The sequence below is a fragment of the Marmota flaviventris genome, chromosome X, assembly GCF_047511675.1.
Source record: "Marmota flaviventris isolate mMarFla1 chromosome X, mMarFla1.hap1, whole genome shotgun sequence".
NCBI classification, from domain to species: Eukaryota; Metazoa; Chordata; class Mammalia; order Rodentia; family Sciuridae; genus Marmota; species Marmota flaviventris.
Window position 1 is genome coordinate 103569027 of NC_092518.1, and position 17748 is coordinate 103586774.

The 17748-nt window shown below is 35.2% G+C and overlaps 1 protein-coding gene across 2 annotated transcripts in view; it reads right to left on the reverse strand.

Annotated features, from left to right (window-relative positions):
- Positions 1-942: 942 nt before the first annotated feature.
- The window catches only part of Lamp2 (lysosomal associated membrane protein 2), a 41260-nt gene continuing 24454 nt past the window's right edge, over positions 943-17748 (reverse strand). The window contains exons 4-9 of one of the 2 annotated variants that reach the window (XM_027931073.2): positions 17011-17169; positions 16078-16265; positions 15103-15225; positions 11834-11897; positions 11057-11221; positions 943-1458 (exon numbers count right to left, since the gene is read on the reverse strand). In XM_027931073.2, the coding sequence (XP_027786874.2) occupies positions 1319-1458; positions 11057-11221; positions 11834-11897; positions 15103-15225; positions 16078-16265; positions 17011-17169 (839 nt within the window). In that variant the 3' untranslated portion in view covers positions 943-1318. Of the gene's footprint in view, positions 1459-6139; positions 8672-11056; positions 11222-11833; positions 11898-15102; positions 15226-16077; positions 16266-17010; positions 17170-17748 lie in introns of those variants that run through there. The other variant, XM_027931080.2, reaches the window with a different exon arrangement.

Consider the following 17748-nt stretch of genomic DNA (forward strand, 5'->3'; position numbering starts at 1 on the left):
CTTATATATATATTTCAAACTTTCACTTCAATGTGAAAACTTCTCATCTATTAAGCTTCCTTCTTAGTTATCTATACATTCAATATCTGTGCCCCACTTATACCATAAAATGTTTCAATAAGGGCTGATTATTTAGCTAATTTTAATGCCAACAGCCTCTCTATACCCTCATCTATGTTCTGCCCCATGGGGGCTGTCTTGAAGAAGCAAGAGCCTAGTTGCTATGCTTCACTGCCTCCCTTCTGAGATTGCTGTTAGCTTACATTTCATAAGTACCAATCTGATGACAACACTAAATAGATTTTAATGCTCTAGAGATCAACAAGATGAGGTAGAAAAACACAACACAATCTGTCCTAATTAGTTCATAGAATATTTCTATCTTTCAATGCTAATCAGGCATCCAAAGAGGAGCAAAATACAAGGAATAAAAGGCAAGTAGTTAAATATACTTGAATGTTTTCAGTCTATATTGCTGAAAAATAAGTATTAAAAAAAAAACTCTAATTCTGGAGCCAGGTTAAGTTCTGTGGTAGCCTCTTGGGTCTGTTTTTTACCTAGGGGAAAAAAATCACAAACCTGAGATACTGATTTCATTTTTTTTTAAATTTTGAGACAGGGTCTCTCTAATTTGCTGAGGCTGACCTTGCAATCCCCTTGCCTCAGTCTCCCAAGCTGCTGGAATTACAGGTGTACACTACCACCCAGCACTGATTTAATTCTTTACTGGAACTCAAAAAAAAAAAAATCAGTAAAAGTTGCATAACCTTAAAAATGTGGATGGCCCTAAGGACAGTGTTTGCTTCATTCCACTGAAAATCGAGTTCAAGCATATGTGATGGGCATTTATGCCACATCAACATTTACTTAATGAACTATATGCAAAGGCACAGTGATGAGTTTAAATCAGGATAGTTCTCATACATTGAAACAGAACACCAGTAGTGAAACAATATTTATTAATTCCACTAAAACACACTACATATTTTGTTTTTATAATGGCCATGTTAATAAGTTTCAGGTATCTTAGGTTAGGATCAAAATTTAGGCAAAGCTTCTTAAAACATTGCACACCAATGTTCTTTTTAACAAATTTGTCCTCAGAACCAGTAAATAAAACATTTTTTTTTTATTTTAAGCTAATCAGAGAGAGAGAGAGCAGTTTTATTAATAAAGACTGATCTTAAAATACTGGGAATGATTTAGGAATTAAGGTTTCAATATATCATTTTTAAGAAGAAAAGTGTTTCATATACCAAGAGGCAACAAATCCTTATTATTTGCACGTATTTTTATATAATCAATCAGATTGCAGGTTCTAAAATTGCTCATATCCAGCATGATGACGCTTGAGACCAATAAAATAAGCCAGCAACACTAGAATAAGTACTCCTGCCAAGGCTGCTCCCACCGCTATGGGCACAAGGAAGTTGTCGTCATCTGCACTGCAGTCTTGAGCTAGATGTGGAGAAAGGACAATTGAGAACAGAAACAATGACAAATTTTCAAATCTGTCCATTTTAAGTTAAAATGACAGTACTTCCCAGCACACACATTTTGTTTTTCACATTAAGATAACAAGTCACTGGCATTATATTATTAGCAAATGAGATGTTCCACAGAAGTGACTTCCCAAATAACCAAACCATACACTTTTACATAACAAAAAAAATGTAGTCATTTTGGGTGAAATGTATACAAAAATGATCACATTTTTCTCAGATTTCTTAAACAGAAGATAGTGAATAAATATAATTAACCTTTCCTTGATGATCAGGCTGTGAGCTTCAGAGACAAAATGTTATGATGTTAAAGAAGCACAGTGCTTGGAATACTGTATATTATTAAGTATTAACTAATGACAACTATACAAAAGAGACACAGAACTCAATACATGGAAATCTGGAGTCATTAAATAAGGAGGAAAGATAAAAACTGGCCCTAGTGGCATACTTGTTGGCTTCAAGAAGCTCAGTCTAGTGTGAGACTCAGGCAAGGAAGTAAGTGGTTATAATTTCAAAATATGCTGTGGTTGGGGCAAGCAATACACAAAGTTTCAATGGAAGTGTTTCAAAGGCACACTCAATTCAGCCTTGTTACACAAGACACACTTTTTAAAAGGTGACAATTGAGCTGAGTTTTTAAGGATGGATATGAATTACCCATACAGGTAATGAGATAAAGATATAAAGATATTCCAGGCATAAGAATCAGCACAGACAAAAATATGGAGGACAAGAACACTTGGCACTTCAGGGGCAACAAGCAAGCTGACATAGCTAGAACAATGGATCAACTGGGCAGGAGGCAGAAAAATGTATCAGAACCAACTTATAAGATCACGGTATACTCCTAGATAGTTTGGCCTTATCCTGATAGAAAAAAAAAAATATCAGCATCAAGATTTTAAGCAGGATATTTTTGTTTCAGAAGGTATGGCAGAAGGAAGCCTAGAGGTAGTTAAGTTAGGCGGCACCTCTATTACTAGAGTCTAAGTGACCAATATTATGTCCCTGAACTAGGTTAATGAAGTGAAGATGCAGAAAGGACAGACTGGAGATTCAATTAGAAGGCAAAATTGACCAAATGGATGTAGAGGGTGTAGGAGGAGGTGCTAATAGGATAGTTTCCAATTCCACACTTAAGTAATTATGTTCATGCTGGTGCCATTCATCATGGTAATAATTCAAGAACAATACTGAACAATTTCAGTATTGTTATATTTGTAGTTATTTGATGGGGGAGGGTTGGGAGAGGATAAGCTAGAGAGTCACTCCATTTTGGATTTATGCCTGTGTTCAAACCAAGTGGTTATATGACAAGTGGTAGTTAAAACCATGTACAACAAAATTTCTCAGTGAGAGCAAGTCAAATAAAAAGAGGTCCAGAGACAAAACCCTTGGGAACACTCATATTTGAGAGATAGACCAGAGTAGGAAAAAGAAGTAGAAAAGACAGGTAGAAAATAGTGCCACTGAAGTGAAGGAAAGGGAGAGTTTCAATTAGCATAGGAGAATAGCAAAGTCTTAAGAGAAGTCTGAAAAATGTCCATTGAATCTAGGAATATAGACAGTCGAAGGGTATGAGTCAAATTGCCAAAGATTTACAAGTAAACGGGAAGTGATTGGTTAGGAAATCGAGAACATGGGATAAGGAACATATGCTCATTTCAAGGAGTTAAAAATGATTTAAGAAAAGAGAAGCAATATAGAGGTAGTTAGAACAAAGACAAGAAAAGATGGCAGGTGAGTGGAAGAGACTTACATGTTTATAGGATGAGACAAATGTTTAAAGAGCTATTAGCACATGATACGTTGAAGATGCTGACTGGTATAAGGTCTCCTAGGAGGCAGGAGGAATGGTATTTCAGAAGTATTAATCAAGAAAACCTACAGTGATACTAGAGAGAGGAAGGAATAGTACACAAATGGACACACACTTGGAAAGGGAAGAAGAGAGCTCACATGTTAAACTGACACTTCTATTTCCCATTTCCTTGCCTCTTACTGCCCTAGTTCTCTTCCTAGCTTGCAATCTACCAGGGATTGATAAATCAGGCAATTAAGTTTATTTGAATTGGGTCAAAAATAAGAATGAATAGGCTAAAGGCAATTCTGAGTTTGCCTGCATTCAAGAAATGTGCCAGCCTTTTTTTTTTTTTTTTTCTTTTTCTTTTCCTGTAACCCTCTGGGACAGTAACTGGGAACAAGATGCAACCTCGGAGTTTATGGACTTTTTGACATTGACTTTGGCTGCCAGCTCAATGATGTTTTTTAACTTGGTTCTGTTAAGAATCCAGATAGCTGAGGTTGCCAGATGTGAGTTGTGAATAGATGATGTTAAGAGTCCTCAGTGAGTGCCACCCCTTCAATTTCCCAAATTACCATTCAGCCTATAAACTATTAGGTGACACGTATCATAAAGTATTATGCTTTGAATTTAATATCTCTTGGATTTTAAAAAATTCATTAGTAGATTAATTTCTTATTCTGGCAACAGACTCACAGTCCTCTCTTTCCCAAATTGGGTATTTGACCTAGTACTGAAACGACTTTCATAAATACTGCCAATAAGGCTTTCATGTAAGACAAATATTCCCAGAGTAGATCAAAAAGGCAATTCCGCTAATACAAAGATCTTTCCAGATGCTGTCACTTACTTAAAATGCTCTCAATTAGTGTGTGAAATATTAATTTATAATAACTATTGATTTTATGAATTCAATCTTTAAAAATTCTTTAGGTAATGGAAAGAAATTTTGGGAAAACAGTAATTTAATAGGATTGTATCCTGAAAAAAGAAAACTCTCATTCCAAAAGTCATTTCGACCTGACCTATTTGCCGAAAATATTTCTGGGGAAAGGAAAAGTACATCTGTGGAGGAGTTTAATAGCCAGAAGCAATGAATATTTTTTTAAGACTAAAAAAGTTTCATGACCAATGAAATTTCAATGAAAACTTTCATTGAAACAGTAGATTATAAACAGTTAATCTTCAATGTTCTGTTCAGAAATTTTTCAAATAAAATTTTCAGCATAAGAATTGGAAAGCTGAGATATACATTTATGACAAAATGTAAAACTCCCTTAAAAAGCAGTTGAGGGGCTGGGGATATAGCTCAGTTGGTAGAGTGTTTGCCTTGCATGCACCAAGGCCAAGGGTTCAATCCCCAGCACCACACACTAAGAATCTACTCTAAGACTCACATTCTTATGCGACATATATTTGTTATATACCTTTTAGATCAATACTCAAACCAAAGTAAATCACATAAAGCTGAAAGGGTACTTAAAGCTTCTACCACTTATGCATGTCTACACTTTTCAAAGACAACATAAAACAGTTATTGATGCAGAAAATTAGCTACCAAGGTAAGACATGGTAGCTAAAAGGAGATGAGTAAGACAGACGAATGCAAGAAAATTTGACATTATCTAACTTTAAAAATCAGATGAAATGATATTAATCTTAAAAACCTAACTCTTGTGTGGCTAAGTTAAAATGAGGCCAACCTTAGTAACTTGGCGAGTCTCTAAGCATCTTAGACATTGTCTCAAAATAAAAAATAAAAAAGGCTGGGGGATGTATATCAGTGGTAAAGTGCCCCTGAGTTCAATTCCCAGTACCAAAAGAAAGAAAAACAAATCTGAATCTTATAAGAATTCCTCCTGGAAAAAAATGCAGGAAATAAGATAGGTGCACTATACACTGAGGGGTTAATACTTTATTGAATGTAGAGTATGATCTTGATACATAACAAGTCACTTCTTATCAGATTCCTTCTAAAAATACTCAAATGTATATTTATCTTCTTTGAAATGGAAATTATCACTCAAAGAAATAAGAGTAGCAGGATTTTAAAGCCCCAATCCCTAAATGAAGAAAATTGAGATCCCAGGAGTGAAGCAACCTGGCCAAAATCACATGGTAGCTAATAGCAGTATTGGGAGCCATGACTCACAGCATTCATATGGCTTAACTGGGTAACCCAGAGAAAAATTACCAGCTTAGTTTTCTTGTGTGATTACTACAGTGACCAGGAAACTATTTGGAAATTGGAAGATTGAAGTATTTTAAGATGAGTTAAGAGATGGATTGCACACAATCCTACTTCGGTTCAGATCAATAGCTCACTTTGGATAGCTGCTATGAAAAGCTGCTATGTACAGATATGAAATATTGGTCTCACTTTAGGAATTGAGAAGTGTAGGAAGAGATACTCTGAAGCTTTTACTATGAAATAAATATTCTAGATTTCTGGGTCCCTCTCTGACTATGCATCAGATTCAGCAGGGAAATGTGCACGCGCACGCACACACACACACAAACACACACACACACACACACCCCTCATCCCAGATCTGCTAAGTGACATACTCTAGGGTTGGAGTCTGGGAAAACCTGGGAAGTGTATTTGTAATAAAGTATGTGTTTTTACTAAAAACACAATTCCCAGGTAATTCTTATTCTGTAGCCAGTTTAGCATCTTTCAACGCCTATGTATGCCCCTTCTTCCAGAGAATACTACACAGAATATTTCTACTTCTAAGCATTTACAAAGATTTTTCTTTTGAAAGAAATTGCGATTGTGTAGTATACAAAATCTTGACTTTAACCAACAGGAAAAAATGTGAGCAAATTTACTTAAGAAATAAAAGAATCTTTATTGTTTTAGAAGCAATGTTGAGCAAACAGGCAAATATCTAAAGAGAGATACCATACAATAACTAGTGGTTTAAACATTGAGGAAAAAAACATGGAAAGTATTTACATGGACCAGTTTCTTTATACAAATGCTTTAACATGAAAAACACCCCAAACCAAATAGAATTTTAGCATCAAGGTGCAAACTCAGTAAAACAAAACAACAACACTACAAAAAATACAGAGAACGTGTGGCTATAGGAAATCATAGTGTAAATAGCAGAATATAAACTGGCCCATGTAGAATACAAAAATATTCACTTAAGTCAGATTTTATATAAAACAGTGCTTATTAGAGGTATTTTAATATGAATCAGATATATAATCTAAAGGTAGAAACTTTTAGAAACATTAACAGCATTAAGCCAATGCCACCCACTTGTGCTTCTAAGTTTTTGTTTTTGCTTTTGTTTTTAAAACTGCTGTTTTGACTCATGAAAAATCTCTAAGGCCCACATTCTTAAAAGTATTATCCAGTCTTATAAGATTAACAATTTTATACTAAAACATATTTCAAATAAAAAAAATAATTTTTAAAAATCAGATTTAGTCTTTAGGAAGCAATTTAAGCTGGCAATTCAGCTCAAAGTAGCTCTAGGAGAGGGGTTAAGTCAATCAGGAATCTGATTCTGAGCCAGTAAGATTTTCAGGCTAAACAGACAGCAAATTTAAGTGAGAGAAATTATTTATCATTCTAATGACAGTTACAGACATAAACATGCTAACATGCAATTATCTATATATGCGTGCATGTATGTACTGATGTATTCAACATCAAAATTTTGGAACCCAGATAGTTTTTGTCTTTGCAGTACTGTGTGTAGAACCCAGGGCCCTGTGCATGCAGGCAGGCACTCCAACATTGAATAGTATCCCCAGTACTAGCTCTTCATTTCCTACTGATGGGGAGGCATATAATCTGCCCTCCCCAAATAACCACAGGAACCTTGCACATGTGGCTGCACATTGATATTTTTAAAAATAATTTGCTCAGCCATACCAATGTGTGTGTGTGTGTGTGTGTTGTGTGTGTGTGTATGTGAGCGTGCTCACGCACGTGCGTGCAGAATCTGCAAGGAATACTTGATGTGTTAACTATATATGCTGAAAAAGTTTGCTTTCTTACATAAGCATTAGGTGATGCACAGTAAATAGACAATTGGTACATCTCTCCCATCACAAAACTGAATACAAAGTATATGAATTAATAATGATTCTACCATAATGAACAATAACAATGTAAGTTTTGATTAACACAGAACCATTTAAATGTAAAAGCCAAATTACTAAATGTTGTAGCAATCAATGCAAACTAGAAATGAATAACTTTTTAATAGACTGAGGGAAGACCAAGACTTTTGGGTTGAGTACAAGTTATTTTCTAAGTGTAAGTGCACTTGATCTAGGTTCTAGGACATACTGGCATTTCTTCTTTGAGAAAAAGAAAAGAATAAAATACATTACCACCAACAAGGAAGACTGGAAGGTTAAAGCGAAATCTACATTAATTTTAGTACTACATGTAGAGGCCAATTTACGGGTACAAAAGACTAATGCCCTCAATTGGCACTGCCTAGCAATTATCTTTAAAGCACCTAAAAAATAGATTGAAATGCCCAGTTGGAATAGTCTTGCATCTTGCAATTTAAAAGATTGAAACGTCCAGTTTTTTGAAAACAAAAAAAGCATTAAACAATAAGATTAACACCTATTCTAAAATTGAAAAAGCTTTTATGTCTTTTGTCATTACAGCCACATTAAGTACAAATGTATTCAAAAAGCATGAGAAAAGCATTCATTTGTAAGAACATAATATACTAGGCCCTGTTCAAATCTACTAGCATCTCTTTCATGGATCAAATAATGCAGCAATGCCAAAGTAGCTAAGTTAACCTGCAAACGAAATCACAAAAAAAAAGCAAAAGGAGCAAGTACAAATCCACTATAGAATATGTTGTCCCAACTCAACCTCATGCAAGGAAAAGATATCGTTTCAAAAATTGTTTTTCCTAAGCTGTATATTTCTAGTCAGATATACGTAAGTGAAAACACTGAAATCTAATTCAAGACAGTAAAATAGAACCTATAATACAGGTGATTTTGCATGTGTCTTTTACTATAGAAATAACTATTCCTTGGTTGGGAAACCAATATCACATGGCTAATTTATAGTTTATAGGATTTTTTTGTTTAAGTTCAAAAATCTCTCATACCACCCATTCTAAGAGCAGGACTACAACTAAATATACCTTAAATTGAACAGTATTGCAGGTTGGAACTTGTACTTGCTTTATTGTTTGATAACAGAGATCACATGTGGATTAGTGTTACAGAGTCTGATATCCAGCATAACTTTTTCTTCTGCCAATTAGGTAAGCAATCACTATAACGATAATCAAGCCTGAAAGACCAGCACCAACTATAATTGGTATTAGAATGGTGTCATCATCCAGCGAACATTCCTGGGCTGTAGGTGAGAAAAAGTGTGTAACAAATAATGAGTATAATCAAAAAAAGAATGTTCAAAAGTAAAAGATGTTGATTCAAAAGTCAGAAATGCTTACAAAATCAATTTTAATTATGACAGGTATATTTTTATGATAAAGCTACAGAAAATTAGGGGCTATTCTAAAACTAAAATCCTAAAACTTGTCTTCTTATATTTATATTTATGCTCATGTGTATATATGAATTCATACACATGAATATGTATAAATTCATTTATGTCTATGAACACACACACTGGATTACACGGTATACATACGTGTGTGTATGGTTGTGTATTTGTTTACATTCCAAGTTCTTTCCAAAACAGGAGTATCACTTAATCAGAAATTAAGAGAGCTAATTTAGCCTATTTCTACATAGCCAGATTAGACTCCCAGTGGTACTGTGATTGTCTCTGGGGGAAACAGGATAGCAGGGTATTACAAGATTAGAAGAACCAGGCTGGCTTTAGAGTTCCTCTATACTTGGGTCAGTCAACTACAGTTCATGGCCAAATCTGGCCCAAGAGCTAAAAATCATATTTATAATTCTAAATGGTTGTGGGAGAGACATATATTCTGTGACACATGAAAGTTGCATGAAATTCAAATTTCAGTGTCCATTACAAAAGCGTTATTGGAGCACAGTCACACTCATCTGTTTATGTATTACCTATGGCTGTCTTCATGTTATAATGACAGATTGAATAGTTGCGACAAAGACAATGTGGCCCCAAAGCCTAAAAAATACTGTCTGGATCTTTTAAGAAAAAGTTTTCAGATCTCTGATTGAGACTATATGATTTTAGTGGCTACATGAGTCAAGAAACTGGGACCTCTTACTAACCTGAGTGTGGTTACTACCTTTCTTATCAATTTGGTCCAGGCTAGCAGCCTACAGGGACTATTTTTCTATTTCTGGAGAATAGTCTGATCCAATAAAATCCAATCAACACTCTTCTACCTTATTGCAATTCTATTTCCTCCCCATATACACTCAAGTATTACCTATGTGCTGTATTTATAGGTACCCATAGCCAAGAACCTAGTTCCACAGATAGATTATGCATTTAATAGTATTAAATGCTATATACTTCTTTGGGTGACATTTTAAATTCTATGCACATAAAACCCAGAAATTTAAAGAAAAAGAACAGCTCATCTATATTATAACTGACTAGATAAATAGACCTTAACTGATAATAACACTGAAAAAGATTTTAAATTCTAAACACAAATCTGGATCTAAAATTATAGTGAAGATATAGGGGAGCTAGATTAAGACTCCATAAATAAAGCTACTAAAGGATGAAAAAATGAAGTACATAAGTAAAACCAACAAAAGAAAAAATGAATTCTTAAAAATAACTCTTAAAGTTGTGATTAACATCCCTACTCACAAGAATGGTAGGGTGAAAAGCCCATTTATTGACGAGGTATTCATCACCTTTGAAGAAGTAGTTGAATGGCTCACAGCATATTCACTTTTTGTTTGTTTGTTTGTTTCAGGGATTGAACCCAGGGGTGCTTAACCACTGAACCACATCCCTAGCCAGCATATTCACTTTTAAACATTGCTTCTACATTTCCTTCTAAACCATAGAATTAATTGTTTAAAAGGATATGGATGACTGGAATAGCTCTGCTCAGCAAATCTGTGATGCACAAACCTCCAATTTTAAGTAATTGGTTTAAAAGGACAAGTTACTTAAGGAATTTTGTGTACTTTGTTTTCTTTATGCAAATTTTCATCTTGTGAATGCCAAATACATCTTTCACATTCACATGAACATGTTATAATGAAAGTCCTTCAAAGAACTTTCATCAAAAATCTTATAAATGCCATCATTAGCCCTGAGTTGATTTTCAAAAAGCCTCATTTGCACTGGTACATGCTTTGAGGACTTGTCAGATAATTCTGGCTGCTAATAACATAGTTCGCAATATTTGAGGCTTCGCTATCCCTCTTTATTTTTGTTTCTTGAGATCAGACCAAACTGCTTTCATTCAGGTAGGAAAATGTTTCCAATGAGAAGATGGCCCCAAGAAGGCAGATAAGATACTCAAAGCTGCTGCTCCAAGGTACCATCCCCTCCAAACTGAAACCAAGACGCAACTATATTTTAAGTAAGCTCACTTAAAGCTCTAAATAGTTTTCAGATCATAAAAACATTTGGCTTGAGCAAAATGATGGGCCAAATATAGTTACACAACTTGTCCATTGCCATAAGAACTCTACATCGTAGAGTCAAGAGGAGAGTTCGTATTTCTCTATTTAAATATATAAATTTCCATGACTCAAAGAAAAAGCCACCTATCAGTCAATGTAAGAACATAATTATTAATAAAACTTGCTTGATTCTTACCTGTAGAATACTTTCCTTCCATCACATTGAAAGGCTGAACTCTTAATTCAAAGGTATTTATCTGAAATGTTCTAGATACTGAAACAGTCTGCTCTTTGTGGCACATATAAGAACTTCCCAGAGGAGCATCCCAGTAGCTAAGGTTGTTATTTGCAATGCTGAAAACTTTCCAGGAAAAAAAATACAGGTTAGTAATTTCTTATCCTATCAACATCAAAAATGGACAGTTCTCAGTGTTTTTTAGTAAAGTATGGGAGCTTAGGAAACATGGTCTACCAACGAAAAGCAAGTCTTACCACCACTACTTTTTTTTTCTTTTGGCAGTACTGAGGTTTTAACCTAGGGCCTCAGATATGCCAGGCAAGTGCTCTACCACTGAGCTACCTCCCCAACCCTTAGCCCTTTCTCTTTTATTTTGACAGAGGTCTTATTAAGTTGCCCAAGTTGGCCTTAAGCTTGCAATATTACTGACTCAGCCACATGAATAGCTGGGATTACAGTCATAAACTACCTCCCTCATCTTTCTATAGATGTTTCTACAGCTTAAAAATCATTTGCATCCTTAACTATTAACTACCATGTTTGAAAAGATGAGATATAGCAACATATAGAATATCACAACTCAAATATTCAAAGTTACATATTTTAAGTGGTGGTCAAGGTATACTTTTTACAAGGTTCCACTGAATAAGGCACTCTTTGATAATAAGACGTGTATAGTTTCTAGTCCTTCAATATAACTCACACTCTTCTCCCTTAGACCAATGCTTTGCTTACCAGAGCCATTAGCCAAATTCAAGCTGACATTCACTTCCTTCAGATAGAATCGGTTTTCATTTTTCTGTTTGAAAGAGAACATCCAATTAATCAACATATCACAACTGTCTACAGGTAAAGTTAATATCTACAGAAGAAAAGTGATAGTAGTAATACAGAGAAGAGGCTACCATGGATTAGACCTGGGCTAGTATAATAAACTGCAACTAAGCAAAGAGAACTCAAAGTGGCAAAACTCTTTTTCTCTTCATTTAATTTCCAACTTGTGGACTACCAGAGTAGTTATGTGGTTCTTGGATAACAATGTGATTCATCTTGATTTCAGAGTCCACACCACTTCTATCCCAGATCATGACAGTCTCTTACTGGACTCTCTGCCTTTCAATCACTCCAGCTCTATTCTTCCCTTTCTACTGCTTCTCTCTCTCTCTCTCTCTCTCTCTCTCTCTCTCTCTCTCTCTCTCTCTCTCTCACTGGGGATTGAACCCTTGGCCTTGATGCATGCAAAGCAAGCACTCTACCAACTGAGCTATATCCCCAGGCCTGCTATTCTCTTTTGTTTGTTTGATAATTTTATTTATTTTTCTTCTTGCTATTACATTTTTTTTCTTTTGGTGTTGGTGCTTGGAATTGAACTCATGGCCCATGCATGCTAGGCAAGCTCTATCAGTGAGCTATATCCTCAGACCTTTTTTAAAATTTTATTTACAGGTAGGGTCTTGCTAAGTTGCCCAGGTAGGCCTTGAACTTGTGATCTCTTACCTCAGTTACCCAGATAGCTGGAATTGTTACTACATTTTAAGATTTTAATTTAATGTTATTAGTGTTTTTTTTTTTGTTGTTGTTGTTTTTGTTTTTTTGCAGTACTAGAAATGGAACTAAGGTCTTGTGCATACTAGGCATATGCCCTACCACTAAACTACACTCCTAGACTTTTTTTTTTTGTGTGTGTGTGTGTGTATGGTATTGGGGATTGAACCCAGGGCCTTGTGCATGCGAGGCAAGCACTCTACCAACTGAGCTATGTCCCCAGCCCTGTTTTTGTTTTATTTGTTCTAATTATCCCTGTGTGTGTGTGTGTGTGTGTGTGTGTGTGTGTGTGTGAAATTAGAGATTGAACACAGAATGCTCTACCACTGTGCTACATTCCTAGCCATTTTTATTTTTTCATTTGGAGAAAGGATCTTGCTGAATTGTGCAGGCTGGCCTCAAACTTTTGTGATCCTCCTGCTTCAGCCTCTAGGATAGCTGGGATTATAGGTATTCACTACCTTGCCTGGCTGGATTCTATTTTAAAATAGCCTACAGGGCAAAACAAATATTATAATTATTAATATTAAACATTTCCATGTAAGATCAGAAGAAGCCATTTTCCATTAAAGAGCCTACCACAGTGGTCAGATGTATCACTCAAAAGGGAATGATCCCAAATATTACTTTCCTCATTTTTATTAACCATAACTTCTATGAGATAACAGAATATATCTAAGGAGGTCTGCTCCTACCATACTGAAGAGGATAAGTTTTTTTTTTTTTTTTTTGGTGTGTGTGTATGTGTGTGTGTGTGTGTATGTATGTATGTTGCTAAGGATGGAACCCAGGGCCTCACAAATTAGGCAAGTACTCTACCACTGAGCTTCACCCCCAGCCTGAAGAAAACAAGTTTAGACACTTATACACTTTCTTCTTTTTAATTTTACAGTGCTGGAAATGGAACCCAGGGCCTCATGCATGCTAGGCAATGCTCTACCACTGAGCAACACCCTAGCCTACCTGACATTTTTAACAGTGACTCACTAGTCATATAACAGAGGAATTATTAGAATGTAAGAAAAAGAAAAATTTTGTAATCCTTTCTAAAATATAATTGTCTAATATAATTTTCAATTACTCAGCACATATTTTATAGAGAAAAATACTTTAGACTCAAGATACCAAGTTCAGATATGAAATTACAACATACCTCTCATCTACATATCAGATGTTATATATCAGTAATCTGATTACAAAGCAGAACTTGTTTTTATCCAATTATATAATAGCTCTTATTTTGAGAACTATTGGTGGTTCATTTTCCCTTATCTGTAGCTATCCCCTATTGCTCATTTCCATTTGCTACGATATGTATACAGATATATCCCCTCACAGAAATATTATGAGGAAAACAATTGCTTCTGAGAAGGTAGAAATAAAGGTCCCCAATGACTAATTAATTCTAGCAAGAAGTAGGACAGATATACATAACCTGAAACCTTCTGTTCAGGGTTCAGCTTTTCATACAAATGTGAACAACAACACAAACTCGAATGCTGGCATTTTAAGCTATCCTGATTTAATGAGTTAATATGTGCCCTTACACAATGTCTTATATTTAGAAAGTACAGTCTTCCCTTAGTATTGATATTCTCATAGGATTGGTTCCAGGACCAGCAACAGATACCAAAATTTGAGTTTGTTTAAGCCCTTTTTATAAAATGGTGTAGTATTTGCATATAACCTACACACATCCTCCTACATACTTAAAATCACTTCTAAATTACTAATAATACCTAATGTAATGTAAATGCTATGTAAGTAATTGTTACACTATCTTGCTTAGGGATTAATGACAAGAACATAAGTCTGTACATGTTCAGTACATATATAACTCTTTTTTTTTTTTTTTGGTAGTACACTGGGTGAAATCCAGGGCCTCGCACATGCTAGGCAAGCACTCTACCACTGAGCTATACCCCAGCCCATCTTTCTTAATATTGGTGACCCAAGGTTGGTGAATCCATGAAAGCTGTACCCACTGATACAGAGGCCTTATCATACTCAACAAATGTATTATTATTATTATTATTATTATTATTATTATTATTATTACTAACACTATTACAAATGGCATTACTTCCAAAAGGCTGAAAATATTATAATACACAAACATGAGGGTTGTCTAACCAATAAGAGAAAAAAATATTATCCTGAAAATTATTTATATGTGGAGAGATTAGAGAGTTTTCTTTTAATGTGAGTTAATTCTTGCTCCTACCCTAGAGACATGTAATAGAAAGGCCATTTTGGTGAATATTAATAAAAGAGTCCAGCCACAGAACACCAAGCAGACTTTGAGGAATGAAGAGGGATCAATGGACTACACTGTATAATTAATAGTGTTGAAATGGAAAATAAAACAAGACATGAACACCCCCATACACAATTGTTTAAACTTTCAGATGTGTTTCTCAGAGAATGAACTCAACTTTAGAAAAAAATCTGTTACTTACGACAGCAAAGACGAAGTCAAGATACTTAATGTTGCTGCTGTTTAGCCTAAGCTGAGCAGTCTGAGGATGGCAGCTGCCAGTGACACCAGTTGAATTGGGGTTAATGTTAATGACTGAAGAAACCTTCAGGGGAAGAAGAAAGGGGAGGTACAGATTAACTATAAAATCTGACAGCAAAGCCTTACACTCTAATAAGACCAACTTCAATGCAGAACAAAACCTCCTTTGTTTGGATACTTAAATTCATGGTGTCTTACTTTCAAACAAACTTGGCACAAACCCTCAAGCTATGACTCAGATGACTTAAACAACAACAACAAGAGGGAAGCTTCCTCAGTAATGAGCCAAATGAAAACACACATTTTTACGGAGCACAAGAGCCATCTGTCTAGTTTCTTTCAATCACAGGATCCTGGAAACAAGATTTGTTCACTGGCACTCCCTCTGGAGCCCAAGTGGAACACTGCAACTAGAAAAGCTATCATGTACTTGAATGTGTCTTTACAATCTGAATCATCAAATAGCTGGAAAAAAAACAGAAAGCTGCACTACTCCTGAACAACAAGCTTCAGTACATTTCAGATAAAAGTATGAAGGAGTTATAGTTTAATTTTTGGTGGTGCTGGGGATGGAACCCAGGGCCTCAAGCATTCTAGGCAAATGTTCTACCACTGAGCTATTTTAAAGCTACTGAAATACAACTCAGCTATGTGTACTTTGACCTACTAAGGGAAAACAGAATCTAAACTCCAAAGAATCCTATAAACTGATAGGTTTTCTGCTGACCAAGTCAATGCCTTACAAGAAATATTAACTCTTCATGCTCACAGTAACCAATCAAAACTCAAAGTCAACATCGAATCTCTATTTAAAACTGAATTATTCTAGTAACACTACTCATGGGCAGACAGTAGGATACACAGTATTTGGAAGGAAACACAAAAAGGCTGTAATGATAAAAATAGACAGTCATACCTTATCTTGAGTGATGTTCAGCTGCAGCCCCATGGTAGCCAGTAGACAAGTGCTATTACCATCACGAACCGAATAGTTTCCCACATAGGGATTTTCCTTTGGAGTGGGTGTTGGAGTAGGAGATGGCACAGTGGTGTGAATGATGGGTGCCACTGTTGTGGCATGTTTGTCTTCATCACATAGATATTCTAAAACCAACCAACAAACAAAAGACAATAAACAAAAGTGTTTTTAGTCAAGGTTAGAAAATAAAAATCTAATTTTCAAGCTTTTGTCTTGGAACTTGCTAAAGAGTGGATGATTAAGCTATTCGAGGATATGATCAAACAAAAATCAGGTTTTATCAGCTGAAAACATTATAGGTAGAGCCTTTTGAGAGACCATTCCAGAGCTGGTGATGTATATAGCTCAATGGTAGAGCACATGCCTAGCATGAGATTCTGGTTTTGACCCACAACACCACATTAAAAAAAAGACTTGCTGAAAGATCATTCCACGTGTATATAATAAACTTTAAATTTTAAATTCCACAAGAGGGGCTCGGGTTGTAGCTCAGCAGTAGAGCACTCGCCTAGCACATGCGAGGCCCTGGGTTCAATCCTCAGCACCACATAAAAATAAATAAATAAAGGTATTGTGTCCACCTACAACTAAAAAAAATTTTAAAAAAGTTTTAAAAAATTCCACAAAAACTGCTATTATTTACAAAAAAAAAATTATGGTCTTGTGTAAGCCACAAGTCTTAAAATATAAATGCTTTGAGATAATGACCTTAATGAATACCACCCGATATACTTTTTTTATTTTATTGGTTTTTCTTAGTTATACATGACAGTAGAATTCATTTTGATGTAATTATACAAGCATGGAATATATTTAATACCACTCTTAAATTAGGATCCTAGTATAGAAAAACATACTTTATATACGCACCTTTTGTGCTCACCGTGCCATTTTGGACAAAAGCTTGTACAAGAACATTCCAAATGTGCTGAGTGACATTATTATTTTCTATAGTTAACAAACTATTGCATCTAAAGATGTCATTCAATGGAACATTTAATGCCACACGGTTGTCAATGGTAATAATTCCTACAAAACAAGATTAACAATGACTATTAACAAGAAGGCAAGAAAAGAGTGATAATATAAATATATTTGTAATAACTTTCTTCTCACTTCATGCATGAAGTAAACAAAGGGATGTTGAAGGGAATAACAAGCATGTTGAAGGTAATGACAAGTTCACTGTAGCTGAAACATAGGGAATAAGGAAGAAGTAATGGGGGCTAAGAAGAAAAGACAAGTTGCATGTGGTCTCATTTTGAGGAATCTTCTACCAACTAAGGACAGTACAGACTTTCTCTATTGGCAATGGAGGGCTAATTTCAGTGTTACAAGCAGTAACTAGGACACGTATAATTTATTTTAAGGGAGAGAGCAAATTTGTAGGGGACAGGCTGAGCAGAAAACTTTTAAGGGAAGCCACCTAAGAGGGGAAACCAGTTAGAAGGCCAATGGTATGGGAGGTGAAAGGTAAGGTGGGGAGTAGGAAGAAAACAAGGGGATCTAATTGAAAATACCTATGTAAGGTAGAATTAAAAGGACTTATTGACTATAGATATAGAAGAAAGAGAGATGAATTAATACAGATTTTATAGTAAAATCCTT